The sequence below is a fragment of the Tamandua tetradactyla genome, chromosome 1 (genome assembly GCF_023851605.1).
Source record: "Tamandua tetradactyla isolate mTamTet1 chromosome 1, mTamTet1.pri, whole genome shotgun sequence".
Taxonomy (NCBI): domain Eukaryota; kingdom Metazoa; phylum Chordata; class Mammalia; order Pilosa; family Myrmecophagidae; genus Tamandua; species Tamandua tetradactyla.
Window position 1 is genome coordinate 13,229,756 of NC_135327.1, and position 22,647 is coordinate 13,252,402.

Sequence of the window (22,647 nt, forward strand, 5' to 3'; positions counted from 1 at the left end):
AAAAATATGTTAGAGACTCATACAGTAGACTTCAAGACTTTTAAAAAAGAATACACAAATTGGAAGACAGGACACTTGAACATTCAAAAGAACAAATGGCAAGAAAAATGGAAAAAATGCAAATGGACATTTGCACACCAATGTTTATAGCATCATTATTTACAATTGCCAAGAGACGGAAACAGCCAAAATGTCCATCAATGGATGAGTGGCTAAGCAAGCTGTGGTAGATACATACAATGGAATATTAATTACACAGCTGTAAGACTGAATACAGTCATGAAGCATGTAACAACATGGATGGACCTTAAGGACATCATGCTCAGTGAAATAAACCAGAAACAAACGGACAAATACTGTATGGTCTCACTTATATGAACTGACATTGAGAGAACATGGAGAACTTATGTTAAGAACACAGGTTATGGAGGTGTGTAGCCAAGATGGCGGCTTAGCAATGTGCATGTTTTAGTTCGTCCTCCAAAACAACTACTAAATAACCAGAAACAGTACAGAACAGCTCCCGGAGCCACATCAGTGATCAGACACACAGTGTACCCCAGTCTGGACCAGCTGGACCGGCTGCGAGCCCCCACAGAACCGTGAGTTCCCCAAGCCACGGCGGCCGGCACCCTTCCCCCACAGGCTGCTTCCCAGAGGGAAAGGAAAGAGACTTTACCAGCAGCAGGGGCTGAGACCAACCAAACACCAATTGTGGAATTAATTAACAAATTCTGACCACTAAAAATAAGCCCCCAGCTCAGGTGAACCTGGTCAAGGCGGAGATCGCTCATTGGGCTAATGGAAAAAGAGAAAAGGGGAGGAAACGGAGGGTTTTGTGGCTGTGTTTCTACGGAGGCTTGGCTGCTTCTGGATTCAGCGGCAGGACTTCTCGGGTTGCAACTGCCCCAGGCATAGGCAGAAACAGGCTGTTTTCAGGGCTTCTCTCCGGCCTGTGCCTTCCCCAGGGGAGGGGTGAAGCCCAACTCAGGTGGAATCTCTCCCTCAAGGAATTCAGACCCCAGGGCTTGGCAATTTGAAGCCACTAAAACCAGCCTACAACCTCTCCTCCGTCTCCACCGTCTCCACCACACCCCCAGCAGGGAGAATCTGCCAAAGTTAAAGGTACCGCATCATCTTATGCTGGTGGGACCTGCAGGCAGACAAGCATCACATACTGGGCAGGATAAGAAAAAAAGAGCCCAGAGACTTCACAGGAAAGGCTTTTAACCTGCTGGGTCTCACCCTCAGGGAAAACCAAAGCAGGTGACTTCCTCCCCCTGATAGGAGGCCAGTTTAGTCTGGGAAAACTGGCTGGAGTCTATAATACCTAAGTAGACCCTCCTAAGGGTGGGGGGGAAAAGGTACCATACAAGCAGGGCAAGAAACAAGAAAACAATAACTGAAAAATTCTCCTATGTTAAACAAAACCTAAGCTAGAGATCCAGAAAAAGCTGAACTGAATGTCAAAGAACAGATAGACAACAAATTCATCCAGCAAGAAAACCCTAGGTAAGAGTAGTGAAAGCAATCTCCAGAATAAACTAATTAAGGTAATTAAATGTCTAGATGCCAGAAAAAAATAACAAATCACACCAGGAAAATTGAAGATATGGCCCAGTCAAAGGAACAAACCAACCATTCAAATGAGATACAGGAGCTGAAACAATTAATTCACAATATATGAACAGACATGGAAAACCTCATCAAAAACCCAATCAATGAATTGAGGGAGGATATGAAGAAGGCAAGGAATGAACAAAAAGAAGAAATGGAAAGTCTGAAAAACAAATCACAGAACTTATGGGAATGAAAGGCACAGTAGAAGAGATGAAAAAAACAATGGAATCCTACAACGGTAGATTTCGAGAGACAGAGGATAGGATTATTGAACTGGAGGATGGAACATCTGAAATCCGACAAGAAACAGAAACTATAGGGAAAAAAATGGAAAAATATGAGCAGGGACTCAGGGAATTAAATGATAATATGAAGCGCACAAATATATGTGTTGTGGGTGTCCCGGAAGGAGATGAGAAGGGAAAAGGAGGAGAAAAACTAACGGAAAAAATTATCACTGAAAATTTCCCAACTCTTATGAAAGACTTAAAATTACAGATCCAAGAAGTGCAGCATACCCCAAAGAGAATAGATCCAAATAGACGTTCTCCAAGACACTTACTAATCAGAATGTCAGAGGTCAAAGAGAAAGACAGGATCTTGAAAGCAGCAAGAGAAAAGCAATCCATCACATACAAGGGAAACCAATAAGAACACAGGTTACCAGGAGATAGAAACAGGGTAGAGATCGGGTAATTTGTGCTGAAGGAATACAGATTGTGCAACAGGACTGACTGTAAAAATTCGGAAATGGATAGCACAATACGACCTGATTGTAGCAAAATAATATAAGTACATTGAATGAAGCTGAATGTATGACAGGGAGAAGGGCTGGGGGCACATATGAAACCAGAAGGAAAGACAGCGGATAAAGACTGACATGGTATAATTTAGGAATGCCTAAAGTATACAATGATGGTGACTGAATTTACAACTTAAAAAAATGTTTTTGCATGAAGAAGAACAGAGGAATTTCAGTATTGTAGGGTTTTGAAAATAGATGGTATATGGGAAAAAAGTACAATCAATGTAAGCTAAGGTCTACAGTCAACAGTAACATTGTAATATGCTTCTGCTGAATGCAACGGAGGCATTATGCCAAAACTAAATATTGGGAAAGGGGTATGGATTCTTTGTAGAAGAAAAGGAAATGTTTTCAGATACAGTATGGTGGCGAAGGCATGTCTACACATTTAAGCTGGATTGTATGATGTGTGAATAAAACCATTTAAAAATGAACAAAGAGAAACAAATGCTAGAGAAAATGTGGAGAAAGATGTACTTATTCACTGCAGCCCCTTGGAGGACAGTGTGATGGTTCCACAGGTGGCGAGGGGTGGGTTTGCCACATGATCCTGAAACCCCGTTGCTCAGTATATACCTGGAAGAACTGAGTGTGGGGACAGGAATGGACATTTGCACACTGGTGTTTCTGGTGGCAGTGTTTGTGATCCACAATGAATGAAGGTGGTCTAAAGGTACAACGACTAAGGAATGGAAGGGAGAACACACGGTCTCCACATACAATGGGCTACTGAGCAGCCAAAAGAAGGAATGAAGCTGTGAGGCATGCAACTAGATGAATGAACCTTAAGAGCTGTGTGTTGAATGAAATGTCAGGAACTAAAAAGACAAATATTATCATGCCTCAATCATATGGACTCACTATAATATAAAAATTCAGTGAACTAAAGTCTAGAGCATGGGGTATCAGGTTGGGACTTATTGTAAAGAGTACTAGATTGTAACCTCTTACAGTAGTGACAGACATTCAGGAAGTTTAACTGTTAATTCTAAATTCTGAGACTACTGAGCTGTTTGAATACAACACAGTCTTTCCCAGAAACTCTGGATATTTATGTGACACCTGAGACAGAGTTAGAGCTCTGAAGCTATGACAGTCAGCAGTACCACATACAGACACTTATAAAGCTGAAAAAGCAATCAGACATCGAGTAAAGCTATGAGTGAAGCTGATCTGGATAGGACTAAGGTATGTGAGAAGACCGGATAAAGGATGATATCGTCCATATTTTAAAACTTCTCTTCTGTGTGAGGCTGAAGGGAGAGATGTATATTGGGTACAAAATTTATATTTTGGGTAGTGCATTTCCTAATTCAACTTGTACAGTCAGTTTAATTGAACACCATAAGTTCATGGAATCTTAAAGAGGACAAGAGATTTTGTTGATTTGCCCAGATTAATGTGATGCCCCAATAAATTTCAGAGTGATCTGGACAGTGAATAAAGAAGTATTTGCAAAGTCCCCTTGGGGGAATGGGGGGAAAAGGGGAAATATTCAACTTCCCCATCTGGAGAATTTCTGACATTTTCACAAGCAGTGGGGTCAATCAAATCAATAGGCCAAGCCCTCGATCTTGGAGTTCGCCCCTATGAAACTTATTCCTGCAAAGGATAGGCTAAGCCTATTTAAAATTAGGCCTGAGAGTCACCCCCAGAGAATTTCTTTTGTTGTTCAGTTGTGGGCCTCTCTCTCTAAGCCGACACAGCAAGTGAACCCACTGCCTTCCCCAACTATGTGGGACATGACTCCCAGGGGTTGTGAATCTCCCTAGCAACGTGAGACAGATATCCTGGGATGAGCCTGGACCCAGAATCAAGGGACTGAGAAAATCTCCTTGACCAAAAGGGGGAAGAGAGAAATGAGACAAAATAAAGTATCAGTGGCTGAGAGATTTCAAATGGAGTCTAGAGGTTATCCTGGAAGTTATTCTTATACATTATATAGGCATCTCCTTTTTAGTTTACGGTATATTGAAGTGGCTAGAGGGCAGTACCTGAAACTGTAGAGCTGTGTTCCAGTAGCCTTGTTTCTTGAAGATTGTATTATGACATAGCTTTTATAACGTGTGACTGTGTGACTGTGAAAACCTTGTGTCTGATGGTCCTTTTAGCTAGAGTATGGACAGATGAGTAAAAATATGGACAAAAAATAAATAGAGGGAAAAAGGCTAAAATAAATTTGGTAGATGGAAATACTTGTGGTCAGTGAGAGGGAGGGGCAAAGGGTACGGTATGTATGAGTTTTTTCTTTTTTATTTCTATTTCTGGAGTGATATAAATGCTCAAAAAGAAAAGATCATAGTGATGAATACACAACTATGTGATGATATTGTGAGCCACTGACTGTTCACCATGTATGAAATGTTTGTATGTTAAGATGTATCAATATTAAAAAAAAAGAGGAAGGAACACTTCCTAATTTATTCTATGAGGCCAGCATTATTTCGATACCAAACTCTGATAAAGACATCACAAGAAAAGAAAATTATATACCAATTTTCCTTATCAATACAGATACAAAAATCCTTAACAAAATACTAGCAAATTGAATCCAATGCGGCATATTAAAAAGATTATACACTCTGACCAAGTGGGATTCATCCCAGGAATGCAAGGGTAGTTCAACAAATGAAAATCAATCAATGTAATACACTACAGAAAAAACATGATTACCTTATAGATGCAGAAAAGGCATTCAACAAAATTCAGCACCCTGTCTTGATAAAGGGACTTAGAAAAATAGGAGTAAAAGGGAATTCTCTCAACATGATAAAGGCCAATTAAGAAAAACCCACAGCTAAAAACATATTCAATGGTGAAAGACTTAAAGCTTTTCCCCTAAGATCAGGAATGAGACAAGGGATGCCCTCTTTCACCACTGATTTTCAACACTGTACTAGAAGTTCTTACTAGAGCAATCAGACAAGAAAAACAAATAAAACGTATCCAAACTGGAAAGGAAGAAGTAAAACTATCTCTATTTGTAGACAATATACCCTTATATAGAAAACCCAAAGGGATACATAAACAAAAAAAAATATTAGAGCTAATATATTAATTCAGCAAAATGTCAGGGTACAAGAACAATAAATAAATAAATAAAAAAATTTCTATAAAATAGCAAAGAGTAACCCGAAGAGGAAATTAAGAAAACAATTTCATTTACAATAGCATCTAAAATAATCAATTATCTAGGAATAAATTTGACTAAAGGTATAAAAGACTTGTATATGAAAACTACAAAACAGTACTGAAAGAAATTAAAGAAGACATAGGCAAGACAACCTATGTTCACACTGTTTGAAGAGTTAACATGTCAATATTACCCAAGGCAATCAATGCAATCCCTATTAAAATTCCAGCAGCATTTTGTGCAGAAATGGAAAAAATGGAAAAACTGATCCTCAAATTTTTATGGAACTCCAAGGGGTACCAAATAGCTTAAAGAATCTTGAAAAAGAAGAACAGGGAGGACTCACATTTCCCAATTTCAAAGTGTATTATAAAGTAACAGTAAGTAAAACAGTGTAGTTCTGACACAAAGACACACAAATTGATGAGTGGAACAAAACAGAAAGTCCAGAAATAGACCCACATCTCTGTGGCCAACTGATTTTGACAACGGTGCTAAGTACATGCAATGGGGAGGTTAAAGTCTCATCAACAAATGGTGCTGGGAAAACTGGATACCCAGATGCAGGGGAATAAAGGTAGACCCCTACCCTCATACCATACACAAAAATCAACTCAAAATGGTTCAAGGACCTGAATGTAAGAGCTAAAACTCTAAAACTTGTAGAAGATAACACAGGGGCAAATCTTCATGACCTGGGTTTCCACATTGGACTATCTGATACAATACCAAAAGCATGAGCAACAAAACAAACAACTAAATTTGATTTCATTAAAACTAAAATATTTTTGCAACAAAGGAAATTATTAAAAGTTAAAAGACAATCTACAGAGTGAGAGAAAATAGTTTCAAACCATATACTGGATAAAGGTTTACTATCCAGAGTATATAAAAAACTATTACAACACAACAGAAAGACAACCCAATTTAAAAAATGTGCAAAGGACTTGAATAGGCATTTCTCCAGAGACATTATACAGATGGTAAATAAACACATGAAAAGATGCTTAACATCATCAGCCATCAGGGAAGCTAAAACCCTGGATACCACCTGACACCCACAAGGATGGCTACTATGTTTTTTTAAATGGAAAATAAGTGTTAGAGAAGATGAAGACTATTTGGAACTCTAATGCATTATTGGTGAGAATGTAAAATGATGCAGCCTCTGTAGAAAGCAATATGGCAGTACCTCAAAAAGCTAAATATAGAATTACCATTTGACTCAGCAATACCATTTCTAGATATACAACTAGAGAGTGAAAACAGGGTCACAAACACTTAAAATCAATGTTTATAGCAGTAGTATTATTACAAGTAGCTAAAAGGTACAATCAACCAAATCTATCAACGATTTAATGGATAAACAAAATGTTGTACACACTGGAATATTATTCATCCATAAGACAAAATGAAGTTATGAGACATGCAGCAATATGGAAGAAACATGAAAACATTATGTGCAGTGAAATAAGGAAGATACATAAAGATAAAAAGTATGATATCACTTATAAGAGAGAACTAGAAATAGCAAATTCAAAGAGACAGAAAGCAGATTAGGGATTACCAGGGGACAGGGAGATGAGAAGAGTAGAGAGTGTTTAAAAAAGAATAATCAGAGTACATCGGAAATGGCCTCACAGAATGAACAGTTGTCAGGTATTTTAAGAACACAAGGCCTGGCCCTCTCAGCCCCCGGACTGCTATGCTGCCGGGCAGAGGCTGGGCACGCACCCGGAGGAAAGGCCGTTGTGGCCCTGCTCTCTCTCCACGAAGCAAAGGGAAGCAGAGGCTGATGTGAGGTGGTTCTGGCCATGGGAGCAGAAGAGTTCAGAAAAAATGACAGCAGAGATGGAAGACTTGGGGTGTTCTTTCTGATGTAGGCAGGCTCATTTTCAACGGGAAGCTGGACATTATTGGTTTGAGACTGATGCTCAACTGGACTTACCTGACCATTCGGGGTAACACCCTGTAGCTCCAACCGGCCTCCTGGTTTTCTGGAGTCACCTGACTTCCCATCTTCCTCTTACTTCCCTACTCCCACTAACCCTAGGAGTTCCAGGTTGGAATGGTGGCTTCAGAACTTTCCAAAGTTGAGGTTAAGTGGCACAAAGTGGAATTAGCATGCACAGATGGAAGAAAATGAAGGAGATCAAAGTGCAAGAAGTCTGCCTGGGCTCACCAATCAGGCAAGTGACTTCCCAAAATGGACCTGACTTTCTTCTGGGAATAATTCTTCCACAAACAAAATTAACACGAGCCACTCACTCTGGCTAAGAGGAGTCAGTGGGAAAATAGGTGTATACTGCCTGGCACAGGGTTAAGGAGCTATCATATTACTAATTAAAAATGTATCAAAACATATTTAACAATGGAATACTATACAGTCATAAAAAGGGATGTTTTGGAAAATGTACCTATTGACATAGAAAAGGTGTCACAATGACCTGGAAGTATGTGTGAATATATATAACAGTGTTCACACAGTGGCTAGCATTTTTCTGTTTTCCTTTTGGCTTGTCTAAATTGTCTTATATTTGAATGATAAATATTTTGCCATTTAAGAAAAAGCAACAGACACTGTATTAAAAAAATAAAAATACCTGAGTAAGAGTTGAATACATCGTGGGAATCTCTACCTCCTAAAGATCATGTAGGGCCTTAGATGATCAGTATGTGACAGAAAGTGAGAGATGGAAGTTGAGACCATACCATGTGAGACCACAATGACTAACAGACACGACGCTGGGATCTGATGGCAGTCTTCTTACAACCTATGCTCACTAAGTAATTCCCAGGAAAGACTTTTGGAATTATCTAGAAATGGTTCCTGAAAATCATAAAAGATTTTCTCTCAATGATTTCTTCACAAGTTAACCCTGCCATGCACCTGCGCCTGTATAAATCTAACTTAACCCTCTTCATTTCAGTGCTGCTACCCCCTCCTGTTCTCTAGCCTTTTCCACTGCCTCCTTCCTAGGCCTCTTCACAGATGCCTTCACCCTCCAACTGCCCTTAAAAACTGGTGCTATTCAGGGTTTAACTTTGACTTCACCCATTCTCCCAAAGTGCCCACTAGCACCTTTATGCTAGGGGTCTGAATCTACCCTTCTACCTTTCTCCTGCAATTTATCAAGCTGTCTGTGTGTCCTCTCTTCCCGGGGTCCTACTCCCACTGCAACTTCAACTGCAACTTCAACTCAACCAACCCTGGAAATGGAATTCATTACTATCCCCCTCAAGCCCGTTCTTCTCCTCCCGTATTTCCTAGCTGACTGAATGTCATATTTATCAAATCAGTGTCCAATCTAGAACTTGGGAATTTAAGTCTTAAATCCTAATTCTCTGCCTAAATGCAATCTACTAGCAAGTTTGACAATTTTACTTCCTTAACCTCTCTTACATCAACTCCCTCCTCTTCTCTCCCTTTGCTATTGCCTTCATACTTCCTGCGGGACTACCACATGACAAACACTGTGCCAAGGGCTTGGAGTACAACTATTCATAAGACAGCACTGTCCCTGCCTTAACCAAAGTGGGTCTATTAAGGAATACAGATAACGACAGGGAAGGCTTTCTGGAGGAAGTGACATCTAAGCCAGCCATGAGAGAATCGGAATAAGCTAGGACGAATACTCTAGGCAGAGAACCTGCATGTGCAAAAGCCCCAAGGCAAGAACACATGGCATATCTTGGGGGACTAACAGTAGTTTCCTACGTTGGAGTATGGAAGAGGCAGTGATAAGACAGAAGGCTGGGGAGCTATTCAAGGTCAGATCACAGGAGCCCTCATAAACTGTGGTGGTGCTGAGGAGTGAGAGGACTTCACCCTGAAGGATGGGGAGTTGCCTCCTAATTGCCACTTTCAATCTTTCTCCCAATATATAGCAGCATTAACAAAATTATCTTCCTAAAATGCAAATCAGATCACATGACTCCCCACTACCTAGTAAGATAATATAGCTAGGGCTGAGTGTCAGTAGGTGCCAGGCCCTGTGCTGAGCACTTCACGTGCACAAGCCCACTGAGTCCTGGTAACAGGTGCTATGCGAAGCCCTTCTTACTGGTAAGGAAACAGCTTAGCAAAATGCAGTAACGGTGGTGATGGAGTTAGGAACAAAGCCCAGGTCTGACTTAGAAACGGCACCCTGAATGACTACATCACACAGTAGAGAGGGCCAAGGCCCAGCTTCTTAGCAGGACACACAAGCTCTTCATCACCTGGGCCCTGCTGACCTCTCCAGTCTCATCTCCTCTCTCACCTCCCCAACTCTTCTTTAGCAGCCATATGCTCACCTACTCCTTATGCCCTAAACAAGCCTCTGACACAAAGCCTTTGCTCATGCTAGTCCCCCTGTCTGAAATGCCCTCACCATCCCATCCCTCCCCACCCTGTCTAGATGGTAAACACCCAATCATTCTTACAAGACTCGGTTCCACGGAGCTTTCTCTGAACTCCAAGACTGACAGGACTTGTTCCCACCATGCCCTGGGTTAACGTGGCCCTTTACTTAGCTGCTGCCCCTTCAGGCAGTGAGTTTTTTGCAGCTGAGGCTGTACTGAGTTCATCTCAGCATCCTGGGCCTGGTCCATGGTGGTAGCTCAGATCGTATTTTCTGACCATACAGTCATTAAAAAAACCAGTATTTTAGAAGAATGGTAACATGGGTAAATGCTCATGATATGTTAGGAAAATTCAGATTATTGTATATGAAGAAAATCTGTGAAAGAACAGCTTTGCCTCAAGGACAAGGGACTGGGTGTGGGAAAGGACTTATGTTCAATGTACACTCTTTTGTACTAGGAATTCTATTATGTGCATGCTTTCCTTTTCCAATTAAAAAAAAAAAGGATATAAAACACTAGTCAAATTCTGTTTTAAAAATGAGACAGAGGACAACGTGGGACAGAAATCCTAGAATGAGCTGGGACTCAGCACCAAGGGACTAAGAAAATCTTCTCGACCGAAAGGGGAAAGAGAGAAATGAAGTAAAATAAAATGTCAATGGCTGAGAGATTCCAAACAGAGTCGAGAGGTTATCCCGGAGGTTATTCTCACATTAAATAGCTATCACCTTTTTAGTTAAGGTGTAACAGAGAGGCTGGAGGGAAGTGCCCGAAAATGTAGAGCTGTGTTCCAGTAGCCATGTTTCTTGAAGATGATTGTATAAGGATATAGCTTTTGCAATGTGACTGTGTGACTGTGAAAACCTTGTGTCTGATGCTTCTTTTATCTACCTTATGGACAGATGAGTAAAACATATGGATTAAAAATCAATAAATAGAGGGAAAAAATGTCAAAATAAATTTAGTAGATTGAAATGCTAGTGATCAATGAGTAAGACGGGTAAAGGGTATGGTACGTAGGAATTTTTTTTCTGCTTTCTTTTTATTTCTTTTTCTGAATTGATGCAAATGTTCTAAGAAATGATCAGGATGAGGAATATACAATTATGTGATAAAAAGAAATGCTCATATTGTATGTTGATTGGTTTTATTAAAAAAAACTAAAAAAAAAAATTAAAAAAATCAGACATAGGCTTAAGAGAAAAGCCACGAAAACAAATTAGACATAGATGTAAGAGGAAAAGCCACCAAAAACATAAACAATGGATATCTTTGGGTGATGGGATCACAAATTAATTTCCTCATTTACTTTAATCTTGCAAGCAGAAAACAAACAATAAATGCTATTTTTCCAAACAGTCTATTATCTGAGCAATCAGTACCTGAAAAGCAGACTGGAAGGGCCTCATCTCCAGCAGCTCCTTCTCAATCCTGGCTTTCACCCCAGGATACATCATGTTCCCTCCAGTGAGGAAAACGTTCTGAACCAGCATCTCCTGAACGTCCTTTGGATACCTAGGAGAGAAACGGTTCCTTCTGGGTAGTCCTTCCAACTTGAATATTAAAGGATAATATCAATGGGGAAATGTAAGTTCCAAGTACTAAATATAAAACCTCTACACAGAAAGCCAAAAAAAAATAACCCCAACTTCAAATTTTTCATTTGTATCTCTACAGAATACTCAACAGTGAAATGTTTCCAAAAATCTAGTCAAAACCTTAATGCGTATGCTTACATCCATGCCTTAACATGATTAGAATTTGTAAGCCTTCCTATAAACCAACTTTATTGAGGACCAAAAATAACACTGCTATAAGCTATGAAAAATTCACACACTCCAGTAACCACCACCACAATTAAGATACAAAAATTTCTATCACCCCAAAAAGTCCTGCCTCTCTTTTGAGGAATCATCTCTCTCCACTCGCACTTTTAAAAAAAAAAAACACCTTTATCTTATGAACACTTGTCTACCCATTGTTAATAAAAAACTCAAAGTAGCTGCAATATGTTTTTTCCTTGCTTGATGAAGTTTCAGCATATTACAAATTACATTTCCTATTTATTCAACTTGAATTAAGAAAACTCACATTGCAGGGAAATGGTTGCATAAATGGGGGTAGGGGAAGAGCATTCTTAAAGAAATGTAAACTCTTGAATAAAATGTCTGGGAGGAAAGAAAATCACTTTAATAAGCTCTGCATATTTTTAGGGTAACTTAAAATCACTAGTTCTTTAATAATATGAGGGTTTATATAAGAGCCAATAACACAAAGATTATTTTCCTCAAACTTAGAAGGAATTCTTAAACCTCCTTAAATCAACTGGAATTTCCACGTTCAGTAAAGAATTATAGAGCCCCAAATATGTGCCAGGCCTGACAGTAGATAAACGAATACTTTCTGAACACAGCAAACCATAAAAAGACAGACTGAGACAGATTTCCAAAGGATCTAACTATCAAGTGGACATTCAATACAAAAATCCAAGGAAATGGTTCAGGAAATACAGGGAGAAGAAGTTTCATGCCTCACCTGTCCAGAACATACTGAAGGGTCTCCGCTATCCCAGCCTGCTCTTCTCCTATGAGGGATGGCTGGAAAATAATTTCTGGGGCTCGAATTCTTTCTGTCCCAACAAACAGCTGATGATACGCTGCCAAGTTAAACACGGGCTTTAAAAACCCAAGGTTTAGAAGATATTTTTAGGCCACAATGACAAACATCCCAGTTACTAATTTTCTCAAACTATGTTTCTCAGTCCAAAACAGCTTCTGTGCTTTATTCATGCTAGAACAGAACAGGCTCTTCCCAACTCTCCTGACCTGAAAATTCAATATTCTGCCTTCTGTCAATCGCTGAATTATAAACAGTTACAAACTTGCATGATGAAATGGTTGTTGAGTTTCAGGGAAAGACACTTCGTGGCCGGCAACAGAAAGGCCTACAGTGGAAGGACATGCTCCCTGCCCATGGCCTTACTCAGCACCACTGTCTACACAGACAGGACAGCTCTCGTACTCAGGAGGGACTCAGACCAGATCAATTTAACTGGTTGCCATGTAATGACAAAAATGTAGTCCCAAATGAAGATTAAGATTAATGGCATTGGGTGGGCCACGGTGGTTCAGCAGGCAAGAATGCTTGCCTGACATGCCAGAGGACCCAGGTTTGATTCCCGGTGCCTGCCCATGTAAAAAATTAAAAAAAAAAAAAAAAAAAAAAGGATTAATGGCATTGACTTAAATTTAAATGAAACCTTAAAAGCTAAAGTATTCAGGCCTGAAGTCCTCAATTTATCTGCCCAAATGTTTCTGCCAGCCAGACTGTCTCTCTCAGACTCAGATCTTGGTGTTGGAACCTCAATCAATCACTGTAGAAAAACATCTGACTATGGATGTTTTAAGTATTAGTACCACCCTCCCCTTTTTGATAAACTACCACTGACATATTTTTTTATCTTCCTAAAGAAGCATACCAGACTAGCCTGGTCACCTAAGTCAACAGTTTCAAAGTGAGAGCATGGTTTAGCCTACAGCAATCAAACCTGGACTGTGGTAACTGGCTTCTCCACTTCAGGAGTCTCCTCTGAAAACAAGGGTTCAAAATCATTCATGCTTTCCACATCTTCCAGAGATGGCTCTAGCTGCTCCAGGTCAGGGGTCTGAGAACAAACAAAACAATCTGTAATTTCATATGCTTTAGTTCTATTAGTTCATTGTCATGAGAAAGAAAAGGAAATTTGCCCAGTGCTAAAAGTTTATATAAAAACTATAAAAAAAAATTGGGTAGACTGCAATATTAGTGGTAATGAGAGGTAGGGGTATAGGGTATGGGACGTATGGATTTTTTCTTTTCTTTTCTTTTTTCTGGAGTGATGCAAATTCTCTAGAAATGATCATAGTGATGAATAAACAACTATGCGATGACAATGTGAGCCTCTCATTGTATACTTTGGGTACAGTTCGTGAAGATACTTCAATAGAAACTAAAAAAAAAATTATCAAAGATTGTCAGGACGGGCCACGGTGGCTCAGCACGCAGAGTTCTCGTCTGCCATGCCCATGACCGGGGTTTGATTCCCAGTGCCTGCCCCTGCAAAAAAAAAAAGATTGTCAAAGCTATTAAAAAGAGAACATACATTGCATGAGGAAGAACAAAGGAATTTCAATATTGCAGGGTGTTGAAAATTGATAATAAATCATATTTTGAAACTTACGTGTGAGACTAAAGCAAAAAATGTTTATTTGGTACAAAATTTATATTTTGACTAGTGCATTTCCTAATATAACTTGTGTGGACAGTTTAATTGAACACCCTGAGTAAACAGAATTTTGAATAGGACATGAGATTTTGTAGGTTTGTCCAGAGTGATGCCCCAATAAATCCCAGAGTGATTTGAACAGTGAATAAAAACAGTATTTGCAAAGTTCCCATGGGGAAATGGCGAGAATGGGGGAAAATTCAATTCCCCCATGTGGAGAAATTCTGATATTCTCACAAGCAGTGGGGACAACCAAAGCAAAAGGATGAGCCCCCAGTCTTGGGGTTTGTTCATATGAAACTTATCCCCACAAATAATAGGATAAGCCTATTTAAAAATTAGGCCTAAGAGTCACCCCCAAAGAACCTCTTTTGTTACTCAGATGCGGCCTCTCTCTCTCAGTCAACACAAGCAAACTCACTGCCCCACCCCCCCGCCCCAACATGGGACATGACTCCAGGGCTGTAAACCTCCCTGGCAATGTGGGACAGAAATCCTAGAATGAGCTGGAAGTCAGCATCAAGGAATTGAGAAAACCTTCTAGACCAAAAGGGGGAAGAGGGAAATGAGACAAAGTGTCAATGGCTGAGAGATTCCAAACAGAGTCAAGAGGTTATCCTGGAGGTTATTCTTACACATTATATAGATATCACCTTTTTCGTTAAGGTTTATTGGAGAGGCTGGAGGGAAGTACCTGAATATGTAGAGCTGTGTTCCAGCAGCCATGTTTCTTGAAGATGATTGTATAATCATATAGCTTTGTGTCTGTGTGACTGTGAAAACCTTGTATCTGATGCTCCTTTTATCTATGGTATGGACAGATGAGTAAAACTTATGGATTAAAAATAAATAAATAATAGGGGGAACAAATGTTAAAATAAATTTAGTAGATTGAAATGTTAGTGATCAATGAAAGGAAATGGTAAGGGGTATAGAAAAAAAATAAGGGGAAATAAAGACTGAAACATATTGGGTAGATGGAAATACCAGCAGTCAGTGACAGGAAGGGTAAGGGATATGGTATGCATAAGATTTTTTCTTTTTATTCTTTTTTCTGAATTGATGTGAATGTTCTAAGAAATGATCATGGTGATGAATATACAACTATGTGATGATATTGGGAGTTACTGATCATATACCAAGAATGATTGATCATATGGTAAGAATGTTCATGTCTGTATGTTATCAAATTAAAAAAAAAATTTCAATTAAAAAAGAACATACATGAATACAGAGACTAAAAGATTAAAACCCCAGGAATAGGCTTTGCTTATCCCTTGCCCTTTCTTACTGAAATAAGCCTAATCAACACCCACATTCCCTCTCAAGGCTGGGGCCCCGTGGAAGACTTACTGTCTGCGGGAGTCCCACCACCCACAGAACGCCGAGGGAGAGAAGGGTCTGATAGCTGCTGCCCTGCAAAATAGCCTAGACTAACAGAAAAACTTAACAGATTCCTTAATAACTTATAAATGGATATGCCAAAATTGAGAAGCTGAACAATCAGGCCCCTTAACAAGCCCCTTTAGGCTGGATTAAGATGTGACTAAGAGCGCCCAGGTGATAGAATGCTTCCTATCTGCAGAGTCCTATGGAAAAGGTTCCTCCTCACAACGATGAACCCGCGTGGGGACGAGACTTGATTGCGTCATTCCCAACAGAGGGTTTTGGACACTTGCATTTTCATTTTAACCTAAGCAAAAGAAGTTGGGGGGAGGGTTCCTGGGTGTCGTCGTCAGCCATCTGCCATTCCGCCACTTGAAAGGTGGGCAAGTCTTACCCTTCTGGACTCAAAGGGGAGAGACTACAGGAAGAAATATTTTGTTGTGCCCTATAGAAAAATGTTCTAACAACAGCATTGTAGAACCAATTATCTTTTGAGGTGGTGTCTTGGAAGGGTTCAAGCAGACCCAACAACCAACAGCTAAGCATGCTTATGAAAAGAGTCCTGCACTGAATAGGTCCCTTCTTACTTGTGGAATCTACAAAGCCAGTACATTACTGTCATAATTCAGAGCATTTAAATATACTTTTCTAGAACCTGTTCATCTATACTACAAATGTAAGCAGGCACTCAAACTCACTTTTTTTTTTATTTGTGTGCTGTATGGTGGGGATCACATTTCATTCTCTTTCCATGTGACACTGCCGTTATTGCAGCACCATTTGCTGAATTTTTTTGGAAATGCATGGGCTGGGAATCAAAGCCGGGTCTCCCTCATGGCAAGCGAGAATTCTACCACTGAACTACCCTTGCACCACCCCCCAAACTTTTAAACAAGGCAATGCCCCTCAACAATGCCCCCCACACCAAAAGTCATGTGACATGTATTGCATATAGAATACAAAGGCAAGCATTTATTCAAACGAGTGACAATGTATTCTAAATCTGTTCAATATAGGTGACTACCATTTTTAAGGGGAATTTTCCAGGCTTGAGGGTAAACCCTGGAAAAAGGAGAATATTTCACCTGAGGCTGGAGGACAGAATAAGAGCAATGGTTTAGAAAGAGGTGGTTTACAATCAGAAGGACCCCGTCCTCCGCGAAGGCAGTGAGAGTCAGCTCTTCCACCGCTGACTCAGCCTCAGGGGCAGGACACCCACGATTCTGCAAACACCCCTACTCATCCTCACTACAATTATCACACTGACCCCCACTCCCGAGTCTGGTCACAGCCCCTTTAATGTCAGCTTTCTCAAGACCCTCCTCCACCTGGGAAAGGCTACTCTCTCGGAATGACCCTACAGCACCTCCACCCCAAGGCCCTCTGTCAGTCACCTGTGGTTTGCTGTCTACCACGTCCACCTCCAGGCTGACTTCTGCTTGAAGAATTTTCTGCTTCGCCTGCTCCACTGCTGAACTGAGCTTCTGTATGTAGGACTGCAGCTCTTCTGGAGAGTCCATGTTCAGCTCTATCAGCGCTTTGTGAAACTGATCCATATGGCCATCCTCTAGAAGCTCCTGAAATCAGAGCAATCACGAGTCATCCGCAGGACAAACAGCGCAATCACAAAGAAGAAAGAAAAAGAAGTGGCTGAGAAGCCAACAGAGAAGGACTAAATGCAGGAGAGGGCTTCCAGAACTCACCTAGCCTGCTCCACCAAAAAAAAAAAAAATCACACCTCCATCTCTCATCAAAGTTTCACAAACTGCTCACCTCTCCAGATGGCTCTAGGCTAGCATCATATCACTGTTTCAGGGAAACTAATCCATGGGGACAAACATCAGAAATTTTACCTTTTGGGTTGGAGGAGCTGGGAATGCTACTGGCTGAGAGGAGACATGAGGGAGGCGTCTGCGGTATTGGTAACTTTGTTACTTGATCATTGTGACAGATGGGTATGTTCACATTGAGAAAATTCATCAAGCTGTACAATTAAGATTTGTGACTATGTATCATGTGTGCTATATTTAGAATTAAAAATACAATAAAGAAGATTATAAGGCAAAAATAACAAGTCCAGAGTTCTACACAGCACTTTAAAAATCTCTATACTGACAAACTGCCCTGGACTCCTTGACTCCAAGGTTAACTTAGATGGTCAATGCATTTCACAGCTGGAGACCACTAATTGCCCTTGTGTTGTGCAAGGCTGGAGACCACCCCCGGGTCTGCTATTACTTGCACATAGAGTAGTCTGTCCAGCCGCTCCTGATCAAGCTGTAGCTTCTCCTCCCGCCGACGGGCATTGAGTTCCTGCAGCCGCCTCAGTTGCTGCTGCCGCCTCTCCTGTTTCTCCTCAGAGGTCAAAGTGCTGCTGAGGAGCTTGCTGGAAAATGGGAGCTGCATCTTATGGACATTGTTCTCATAATAATCAGGGCACCGCCACTTCTGCAATTCTTCAAAGAAATAATTTTAGAATATGCAATTAAAACATTGTCAAAAGAGAAATTAAAAAGTCAATACCACGGGGTGCAAACACTGTCCAGTGGTAGAATTCTCACATGCCATGAGGGAGACCCAGGTTCAATTCCTGGCCCGTGCCCTTCAGCCCCCACCCTCCACCCCCAAAAATCAACAAATGGTACTGCAATAATGGGATAGTCACATGGAAAAATAATGAAATATAACCCTCACCATATAGCATACAGAAAAAAAAAAAAAAGGATATAAAAAACATCAATGCCAGTGTTCCAATCTCAGGTAAGATGGAGAAAGCCTTCTCCACCCTATCTCTCCAAGTGAATACAGCTACAAAGCCTGGACGTAATGCCAGCAGATCTGCTCCAAAAGAACTGCTAAATAAAGTTCTTCAGACAGAAGAGAAATGATGCCAGAAGGAGACCTGGACCATCAGAAATGAAGGAAGAGCAACAAAAAGGATGAAGGTCTGGCTAATTATTGTTGACTATGTCCCTCCTGAGTTCATTAAAATATGTTTGACGATTGAAAGAAAAAATTATAACATTGCCTAATGGGGTTTTCAATGTAGGCAGAAGTAATACATCAACTACAACATAACGGGGAAAGATAAAGGAACCTATAGAGCGCTCTGCACCCCACCCGATATGATGAAATACTGGTTTTAAGCAGGCTGTGAAAAGTTAAGTATGCTTGCTGTAAACCCTAGAGCAATTACTTAAAAAACTATACAGAGATATAATAGTAAAAAGCACAACAGAGAAACCGAAATGGAATACCAGTTTAAAAGAAAGCTCAAATAATTCAAAAGAAAGCAAGAAAGGGAAACAACAGAAAAACAATAAAATGGTAGACTTAAATCTAAACATATACATAATTACATTAATAGCAAGTGGACTTCACACACCAATTAAAGGACAGAGATTTGACAGTATGGGTTTTAAAAAGCAACCCAACTGGGGGGTGCGAGGGTAGTTCAGTGGTAGAATTCTCACCTGCCCTGAGGGAGACCCAGGTTTGATTTCCGGCCCATGCACTTCCAAACAAACAGGCAAACCAACAAACAAATGAAAAGCCAAACAAAGCAAAAAAATTCAACAAATGGTGCTGCAATAAGGGGATACTCACATGGAAAAAGAATGAAATGACCCCCGCCATACAGCATACAAAAAAAAAGCAACCCAACTATGTTATCTATAAGGACCTCACTTTGAATATAATGATACAGGTAGAAAAAAAGTGGCAAAGTTTGGAAAAATATACCATGCAAACAGTAAACTTGGTAGATATGGTGGCTAGTTCTCAGTCAAGCATTGCATATATGGCTGATTACATCTACAATCAACCAAAAGAGACTGCCTTTAGTGATGAGAGAAGTCTCTGATGATTTCAGTAGTCGGAAAGAAATTCTTCCTCTACTTAGGCCAGACAGTTTCTCCTGAGGGAATTCATCAAAACCTTCATCAGAGTTTCCAACCTGCAACCTGCCCTACAGAATTCAGACATGCCAATTTCCACAGTTGTGTGCACCAATTCCTACAATAACTCGCATATATGTACATACACACACACACACACACACATATATACGTATATATGTGTGTACACACACATATACACACATATCCATATCCGCCAGTTCTGTTTCTCTAGAGAACCCTAACTAAAACACAGACACAAATTATAAGAAAGTTAGAGCAGCTTTATTATTTCCAAAGGTAGCCTTCAAATCAAAGAAAATTACCAAGGACAAAAGAGGGATATTACATAATGACAAATGGGTCAATTTACCAAGAAGATTGAGTTCTAAATATGCACCTAACCACAGAATTTCAGAATCGTGAAAGCAAAAATTGACAGAAATAATAGGCATATCCACAATTACACCTGGAAACTTCAACACTCCTCTCAATAATAAGAGCTAGCAAATGGAAATGAAGAACAGAATAACTGAACACCATCAATCAACAGAGCCTAAAGGACATTTAAAGAACACTCTACCCAACAATAGTTTCAAGTGCATATGGACTATATTTTCAAGCGCATTATTTTCAAGTGCATATATGGACTATTCACCAAAACAGACTATATCCTGGGCCACAAAACAAACCTTAAAAGTTTTAAGGAGACAAAAGAGAAAAACATCTTAATGAGAGCTCTCAGAGATTGGCTCTCCAACACGACTGACTTTCTGAATAATTTTTCACCTAGCACTCTACTTTTACAAACCTCCAATGGAAGAGCAACTATGTGGGCACAGATCTATCAGAACAGTTCAGTAACACCCAGAGGCTTCTCCGGGAAAAGCATATGATAAAGTAAGAGATTATGAGGAGTCAAAGGACTGTCACCTCCCACGCTGCAATTTCATGTTACCTCCCTGCAAGGCTAATTATCAAAAAATGTCTGAGAATCCAGAGCTAGGAGAACTGTTCATTTGACTACATATTTTAGGTAGTCCATAGAATTTCTAGTAAAACAAACAAACAAATGACTCCTTTTTCTTTTTTTGCCCTTTTTTAATTAAAAAAAAATTAACACAACATTTAGAAATCATTCCATTCTACATATGCAATCAGTAATTCTTAATATCATCACATAGATGTATGATCATCATTTCTTAGTACATTTGCATCGATTTAGAAAAAGAAATAGCAAGACAACAGAAAAAGAAATAAAATGATAATATAGAGAAAAAAATAAAAATAAAAAATAAAAAATATATATAAAAAACAAACAAAAAAAAAACTATAGCTCAGATGCAGCTTCATTCAGTGTTTTAACATAATTACATTACAATTAGGTAGTATTGTGCTGTCCATTTTTGAGTTTTTGTATCCAGTCCTGTTGCACAGAAATGACTCCTTTTTAAGGAATTTTTCAAATTTAAGCAGATTTAAAGCAGGGGAAAGCATTTTAACAATTCTTAGTAAGAACTAAATTCAGAGTGCTGAATATATTCTCGTTCTAGGAAAAACATGTAAGTGATACACATTTTGGCACCGCTGACATAGGTAGAACACTGTAGAAATCTGGCTATGGGGATGTGAGGGGTAGCTCAGTAGTGGAATTCTTGCCTGCCATGCAGGAGACCCAGGTTTGATGCCCAGCCCATGCACTGCCAAACAAACAAGCTAACAAAAAAAAACCAAACAACAAAAAAATTTAACAAATGGTGCTGCAATAAGGGGATTCTCAGACGAAAATAGAATGAAATGTGACCCCCATCATACAACATACACAGAAAAAAAAATCCGTCTATAGTATACAACCAACACTACTAGTTTAAAGTTAAGTGAAAGGCAAGAAGCAAACAAATGGTTAAATGGGCAGATTATTAGTCTACAGAGCCAAAGGGTCCCGCGCAGGCCCCAATCAATTAGCCTAATATTAAACACATCATTGAAGGAGAAAGTAAGAGTTCAACAGAAACTGGCAAGGAGGAGAGACCGAAGTTCAAGACAGGTGCTACCCAGTGATGCCCTGATGAATCCCAGAGCGATTTGATCAGTGAGTGGAAAAGTACTTGCAAAGTCCCCTTCCGGGAATGGTGAGAACAGGGGAAAATTCAAACTCCCCAAGTTGAATTCCTGATATTCTCACAAGCAGTGGGGACAACCAAAGCTACAGACTGAGCCCACAGTCTTGGGGGTTGTTCATATGAAACTTAACCCCACGAAGGATAGGTCAAGCCTACTTAAAATTAGGCCTTAGAGTCACCCCCCAAAAGAACCTCTTTTGTTGCTCAGATGTGGCCTCTCTCTCCAGCCAACACAACAAGCAAACTCACCATCCTCTCCCTGTCTACATGGGACATGACTCCCAGCAGTGTGGACCTTCCTGGCAACGTGGGACAAAAATCCTAGAATGAGCTGAGACTCAGCATCACGGGATTGAGAAAACCTTCTTGACCAAAAGGGGGAAGAGTGAAATGAGACAAAGTGTCAATGGCTGAGAGATTCCAAACAGAGTCAGAGAGGTTATTCTGGAGGTTATTCTTAGGCATTAAGTAGATATCACCTTGTTATTCAAGATGTAATGGAGAGACTGGAGGGAACTGCCTGAAAATGTAGAGCTGTGTTCCAGTAGCCATGTTTCTTGATGATGACTGAATAATGATATAGCTTTCACAATGTGACTGTGTGACTGTGAAAACCTTGTGTCTGATGATCCTTTTATCTACCTTGTCAACAGATGAGTAAAACATATGGAATAAAAATAAGTAATAGGGGGAACAAATGTTAAAATAAATTTAGATTGAAATGCTAGTGATCAATGAAAGGGAGGAATAAGGAGTATGGTAGGTATATATATATTTTTTCTGTTTTTGTTTTATTTCTTTTTCTGAATTGATGCAAATGTTCTAAGAAATGATCGTGATGATGAATATGCAACTATGTGATGATATTGTGAATTACTGATTATATATGTAGAACGGAATGATCAAAAAAAAAAAAAAAAAGAAAGGTGCTAGCTACCCCGAGCCAGGCCAATTCCAATTCATGCTGGATATCAGTGCTGACCACTATGGGGTCCACTGGCTTTCCTGAACTGCCCCTACTCTTCCTCACTCCATAGTCACTTTCCATACTTCCCTAGAAAATTGATCAGACA

At 39.9% G+C, this 22,647-nt stretch overlaps 1 protein-coding gene across 2 annotated transcripts in view; it reads right to left on the minus strand.

Moving 5' to 3' along the window:
* ACTR5 (actin related protein 5) overlaps window positions 1-22,647 on the minus strand; it is a 42,633-nt gene that overhangs the window by 12,519 nt on the left and 7,467 nt on the right. For both annotated transcript variants that reach the window (XR_013179281.1, XM_077168726.1), the window contains exons 4-8: window positions 17,794-18,011; window positions 16,950-17,132; window positions 13,453-13,569; window positions 12,441-12,580; window positions 11,288-11,420 (exon numbers count right to left, since the gene is read on the minus strand). Coding sequence is in view for 1 of the 2 variants with exons in the window: in XM_077168726.1 (XP_077024841.1) it covers window positions 11,288-11,420; window positions 12,441-12,580; window positions 13,453-13,569; window positions 16,950-17,132; window positions 17,794-18,011 (791 nt within the window). In the remaining variant the exon portion in view is untranslated. The remainder of the gene's footprint in view (window positions 1-11,287; window positions 11,421-12,440; window positions 12,581-13,452; window positions 13,570-16,949; window positions 17,133-17,793; window positions 18,012-22,647) is intronic.